The following is a 6,469-nucleotide window of genomic DNA, read 5'->3' on the forward strand; positions in this document are numbered from 1 at the left end:
TCTTCTTATCTCGTCATCAAATTTTTCTTCTTTTTTCCTAGTCACTGTGCCACAGTTATTATTATTATTATTATCATTATTATTGTTGTCGTTATTTGTCACTAAAATTAACCTGCAAATGAAAAAGAAGCAGAAGTTTGTGTTTGTGAGATTCAATAAAGAATAGTTTATAGTTTTCAGTTCAGTTTAATTTCATTCAGCAGATTTTTCCTAAAAGAGTGTCATAGAAATATTCAACCATTTAGAAAAAACGTGAGTTTTAATTTACTGATTTTTTGTTTGTTTGTCAAGCAGCCAAAAATAAAATAAAAATGCAGACTGATTGTTTCAGAGGTTCGTCTTGTTTTTATTTCAGTGAATTACATTTGTAGATGTTTTCCACATGTTTGGTTCAGTTCCATAACTTTGGTTTTTAGCTTATTTTTCATGCAGGCTTTAGAGTTCAATATGTCTTCCTGTGGCGCCCCCTGCAGGTACTATGTAGTTATAAACTCAAAGATACTCAAAAGTTTAAACCATGAATATTTAGAGGTAGAACTTTGTCATATTTAAAAGACATAAAGTAGAAAGAAAACATCAGTTTAAATCAATAATAAACTTATCTCATGATGTAAGCAAAATGATTAAAACGGGAATAAGAGACAAATCAAAATCATTGTACTTTGAAGTTTAAAACGTGTATTAAGTGTTTCTTATTACTTATCTTGTTTTCTTAATTAAATGTGTCTGCCTAATACGAGACATCCGGTGTTAATTGTAAAAAATAAAATAAAATCTTGATTTTTTTGATTTACAAATTTGAGGTTTATTTTGAAAGCTTTTAACTCGGAGCAGTTGCAGTTCCTGTGTTTTATTTCATTTCCGGTTTCGGTCAATGGCTCAGCTGTAAACGGAAACGGTAGAAGAAGAGGAAGCGAAGGCGCAGCGAGGGAAGTTAAAATGTCCGCTCCGAAAACAATCCCGAAAGATGCTCAGGTCAGAAACGAGCTTTTTTTTCATCTATTGTACAGTTTGAGTCAACTTTCCTTTTTGCTTTGGTCGATAATCTTTAATGCATCTGCGTTGGTAGTTAGCTAGACTAGCCTGTCTTAGCTAGCGACCCTGCAATTCAAAGCAATAGCGGCTAACATGCTAACTTAGCTGCGAGCCTGTCGGCATTTTGGTGCAAATTTGGTTCACATTGGTGAGTTTCTTCTCCCGTTTGTTGTCTGGTGGTGATTTTTGTTGTTGGATTTGCGTTGATTAATTGGTGACCCTGTGCAGTTGTGCAATATGATAGCTTGCTTAGCAACGTTGCCGTTCAAAACAATAGCAGCCGCACTTTAGCCTAGCCTAGCCTTTAGCCGCGAACTGTTGGTGCTTCGGTAAAGCCATCAGTCACCCTATGGTGTGTTTGTAAATACCCTGGTTTGGTGCTGCGAGACAAGACCGGGCACTGTACCTCGCTCCAGCACCACGTTTCCGGGATAATTTCTTTATCCTGCTTCTTTTATCCTGACAGTTTTCCAGAGAGTAAAAATGGGAGATGCCGTAAAAATCTGTGGAAAAAGTAAAATTGAGAGCATGTCTGAGGTTGTTGCACTGAGATTTTAAGTTATTCGTTTCCTCTGCAGGTGATGATCCAGATTCTGAAGGACATGGGAATCACAGAGTATGAGCCCAGAGTCATCAACCAGATGCTGGAGTTCACCTACAGTAAGTTATTTCTGTTTCAGAGCCGATGGGAACGATGCTCTGATATCCCGACTGAATAATTCTGAGACTCTCGGACAAAGAAAGATTATTCTGAACTGTGAATCATGCTTAGCTGCTCTGAACAACTCAATTGTTGTTTGTGTCCGCAGGATACGTGACCACCATCATCGAAGATGCCAAAACCTACGCCTCACACGCCAACAAGTCCAACGTGGACGCCGACGACATCAGACTGGCCATCCAGTGCCGCATGGATCAGTCGTTCACCTCACCGCCGCCACGAGATGTAAGTCTTCACAGATGGGTGTGACATTCAGCTCTGGATTCGTTCGTCACTGGTCCAGAATGTCAGTTAGGAAAATGGAGACTGCAGATTCTATTCTGAGTGTTAAGACCGTCACTCTGCAGGAAACCAGCTGACTGTGGCGACGGGGCTGATGTGATGGATGTTAAATCTGTGGTAAACGCTGCTTCACCCTCTTTGTGTTTCCAGTTCCTGTTGGAGGTCGCCAGGCAGAAGAACCAGACCCCCCTCCCTCTCATCAAACCCTACACCGGCCCCCGGCTGCCCCCAGACCGCTACTGTCTGACCGCCCCCAACTACAGACTCAAGTCCATACAGAAGAAGGTGAGACACAACCTCTCATGGTCATCCTCAGCTTTCACATCGTCTTTGTTTGTGGTTAACAACAGTTTCTTTTCCAGGTGTCGTCGTCTGCCGGCAGGATATCGGTGCCTCGCCTCAGTGTCGGCGCCGTCACCAGCAGGCCGACCACGCCTACGCTTGGTGAGTTTCAGCTTTATTATTATTATGTGATTTATAAATCCAGGTATTGAAGTACGATCTTGGGTGCTGAAAGCGTGGCGTCGTTTCCTCCTCAGGGACGCCGTCTGTGCAGTCGGTCACCACTAAAGTCGGCACTCCAGTGTCTTTGACAGGTCAGAGGTTCACCGTGCAGATCCCGCCGCCCTCTCAGACAACCACCACCAAACCCAGTAAGAACAGACCTGTTTTATTTTTCCGTTTCATGTTTTGATGGAGCAAGAGTCAGATGTATGAATACCTGTGAAAAACACTTTAATGCGGAAGAAATCTTTAAAAATTTCTCCACCAACTCCTGAACACAAGGACAAAAATCTGTCCAGATAAACTGTTTAATGGCCAAACAGAATCATGTTTAAATGAACAGTTTACTTATATAAAAACCTCGATGCTCGCTCTGTCCCCATAGCAACGCCATCCACACCCGCTGTCTCCAATGTCCTCATCAACCCATCTCTGATTGGCTCCAAGAACATCCTCATTACGACCAACATGGTGTCACAGAACTCAGGCGGAGAGTCGCTGAAGAGGAAGCACGAAGACGACGACGACTACGACACTTTATGACGCTGAACGCGACGTCGTCACGCCAATTTTGTACTGACCTTTAAAAAAATAACCTCAGCAGAGACTGTAAGAGGCTCCTGACAGAGTTTGTTTGAGAGGAACACGACACCTGCTCACAGTGGGATTGAAGCTGGACTGTGGATTCAAAGCTGCAGGGGAAAGGAAAAGTGAAGTGATTCTCAATAAAATGAATAAAAGATGTGATCACGTCTGGTTGTTGGAACCCAAAATTTACATTTAGAACAAGAAGACTTTAACTTATAAATCTGAAGGTGTTTCACCTTTGAGTCCTGTAGTGAAAAATGTTAACTTCTGAAAAAAATCCCTAAAACATTTAGGTCAAACGTTTGTTTTTTATGAAATCAATGAAAACCAATAATTCCACTAATGTCCAGCAGTTAGTCACTCCTCTTAGATTCACATGTTAGAACTTGACAGCAAAAACAATTATGTTTACAGACGTATACACAAACTGTTTGGTCTGTTTGATAATTTAATCCTCAACAACTGTACATCAAGGTGGTGGTACTTTTTTTATATATAATACATTTCTTTATATTATGGTGTAAGTACTTTTTAGTAACGGCATCTGGATGTTTTACAGAATCAGAGTAAGAATGATGGAGGGGTCCTTCACTTTAACACAGACACAGGTATTGTGGTTTAATGAGAATCTGCGTGTTAAAATAGACTGAATACAATTATATAGTTCTGAAAATGGTAGGGGTTACTTTAGTCAGAAAACATGGGTACACATGTTTAAAAAGCCTTTAAAGGCTCAACCTGAACTATTTTACTCCCCCTTGATTTATAAAAATGTAATAAAGAGACCAGAGTGGGGTGTTTGTGTTTTCTTACAGGTGTGGAGTTCCACAGGGCTCTGTCATGGGTCCTCTACTTTTTGTTCAAACATTGTAGTTGACTTTCATTGTTGTTTTAGTTTTTATTGGGTCCTCAATGATGTTTTAAGATGTTGTGTAAGGGGGGAAATAGAGTAATTCAGTTTGGCATGTACTATTCTGCTTTAATGTATTCTGATGAAAAGTATGTTTTATCAGAAAAAAACGATCTTCACCCAGTACAAGTCACCTTTAGCATAATTTAGCCTTGGAACAGATACTGAACATTAAAATAACTGAGTTCTGTCCTGTGAGAGATTACGTTCATGCTCTTAAAGGAAAAAAAAAAAAAAAAAAAAAAACTAAACCAGCAGATAAAGTGCAGATTTTCATATGGAAACTTCAGCGCTCCGCTGGATCTTGTTTTTGCTGTCGGGGTATTTTAAATGCACTTATCTGACCAATAATATTGCTGCTGTGGTAACAGACCAGTTTGGATGTTACTGAGCACGCGCCTTGAGGCGACTGTTGTCTGGTTTAGTTTCCTCCGTCTGAATGTTCACTTAAATGGTCCTCGAGATAAAACCAGTGTTCGGTCTTCATAAACCCATCATCGGTTTTTCTTCACCGTAAAGCCTGATGCCGACCAAGTGTTTTTTGTAGTTCCCATCATCAATACAGGAAAAAAAACAAAAAAAAAACAAAACATTTTAACCCAAGAATATGTCATAAATTGTTCCAAACACACTTCCAAGAATGTAAATGTAGCCTATTTTGTTGTCTCACCCTCCTTTATTGGTCGAAATCAGACATGTGACTTTACCTAGTTTCTGTTCAGATACAAATGTGATTTTTTTTGCCAACAAATAATTCACAGCTTCATTGTCTGAGATTAAAAAAAACAGAAGCAGAGCCTCGGTGTCTGTTAGTTCTTTTTACCTTTAATAAAAAGAAAACTAAAATAAAAATCTCAACATAAAAAATACATGGCGAAACAATAGACTCTTAAATGATTATGAGAATAATCATGGTCGCAATGATGATACAGTAGAATAATAAGAAGTCACCATAATAATAATAATAATGATCTGAAGCATAATAATCATAGATCTGTTCTGGTGTCCGTTCCACCAGCAGAAATCACTTCCTGTTTTATAGACATTATGGTAAGCATCGCACAGGCCGGGGCGTGGCACTTGTCAAAATATTTTCACACTTAGCAAAGTTACCCCACATATGCACGACAAAATAAGGACAGAATCACAGCTCGTACGATTCACAGCACTGCTTGGAAACAAAATTTCAAACAAAGGAATTCAAATCATGCTCCGAGTCGGCTTCTTCATCGAAGTCTTCTTTTAGGTTCGCAGCTGTAACGTTTGACTGAGTGAAGGAAGGAAGGAGGGAAATTTGGCAGTTTTAAAATTGAACAAAACAGAAAGTTCAAGTCGTGAAACCCCGACAAAAAATTTTAGGGAAAAATAAATGTTAACATTCTTCTTCGTCTTCTGAAATAAAATGTCTGCAGTTCTGCGGGGTTTTCGGCCAATGAAAGTGCAGTGCTCGTGTTCATCTGAAATGTTGATCTGTACGGGGATTTGGGGCCAAAAATCATTAACAAAATAATATTAATAATAACGATAATAAAGCCTAGAATAAAAGCAACAGATTCAGAAAGCTGGCATCTAAAACCTGAAGTCCTTCACATCGTGTCCGAGTTTGGATGGAGGAAAGAAAAGAGATCTCTTAAATGGGTTGATGGTCTTGAGAGGGCGAGGCGGGATGTTGGTTAGGTCGATTTAGAATGGAAACGCTGGTGCTGTTCATTTTGGCTGTCACTTTTCTCATGGCACCTAAAAGCTACTTCCTGTAAGTAAATGTGCTACAAGAACTGTTTAAAATCTTCCAAAATGAGCTAAAGTTTCAAAAGAACATGAAGAAGAGCAGCATGGCTGCACTTTGGACCACAAGATGAAGCAGAGAGTCAATGTGCAGCTACTTTAAACTGCTCCTTGGTATCCGTCCCACCAGCAGAAATCACTTCCTGTTTTGTAGACATTATGGCAAGCATCACACAGACCGGGTACTCGCCAAAACACCTAAATCCTAACTCTGGACCAGATTTGAAATCGAGGTCCAGCAAAGACTCACAGCACTATCTCGTGGTACTACACAACACAGCGCTGCCTTTAGTTTCAGTTCATTTCTCTTCAACACGACTGCCTAGTGGTCTTTTTTTGTGTTTGTGTTGATGCTTTGGTTCATTTTGGACTATTTTAAACAACTTCAGCTTCTCAAGTTTATAAATTTCCTTTGGCATCAATCTTCAAAAAAAAAAAAAGCTTTATCGCTTCATTTTTAGATCATTACGTTTTGTTTCTAAAAAAAAAAAAAAAGGCCACATACATAGAATAAAGGTGTGAAAAACATTTAAAAGTGAATCAATACTGCTCATTACCAGCTCTGCAGTTTTATTCTTGGACTCTATGAGAATCTAGCAGAGCAGCTTTGTGTGATTCACAGCTCTAAATAATCCTTATCTTGT

At 39.5% G+C, this 6,469-nt stretch overlaps 1 protein-coding gene across 1 annotated transcript; it reads left to right on the forward strand.

Moving 5' to 3' along the window:
- The first annotated feature begins 850 nt into the window (after positions 1 to 850).
- On the forward strand, positions 851 to 6,265 carry taf9 (TAF9 RNA polymerase II, TATA box binding protein (TBP)-associated factor). The gene is made up of 7 exons (XM_031737183.2): positions 851 to 975; positions 1,614 to 1,695; positions 1,845 to 1,981; positions 2,189 to 2,323; positions 2,401 to 2,482; positions 2,578 to 2,691; positions 2,928 to 6,265. The coding sequence occupies exons 1-7, from the start codon at positions 940 to 942 to the stop codon at positions 3,083 to 3,085; spliced, it is 744 nt and encodes a 247-aa protein (XP_031593043.1). The 5' UTR covers positions 851 to 939; the 3' UTR covers positions 3,086 to 6,265.
- Positions 6,266 to 6,469: the final 204 nt, after the last annotated feature.

This window comes from Oreochromis aureus, linkage group 10 (assembly GCF_013358895.1).
Source record: "Oreochromis aureus strain Israel breed Guangdong linkage group 10, ZZ_aureus, whole genome shotgun sequence".
Lineage (NCBI taxonomy): Eukaryota > Metazoa > Chordata > Actinopteri > Cichliformes > Cichlidae > Oreochromis > Oreochromis aureus.

Excerpts from the sequence above, each read along its gene's own strand:
- taf9 (XM_031737183.2), top strand. The coding sequence starts at position 940 with ATGTCCGCTCCGAAAACAATCCCGAAAGATGCTCAG. Across the intron at positions 976-1,613 it reads CAATCCCGAAAGATGCTCAG|GTGATGATCCAGATTCTGAA; the intron begins GTCAGAAACGAG and ends TTTCCTCTGCAG. Across the intron at positions 1,982-2,188 it reads CCTCACCGCCGCCACGAGAT|TTCCTGTTGGAGGTCGCCAG; the intron begins GTAAGTCTTCAC and ends TTGTGTTTCCAG.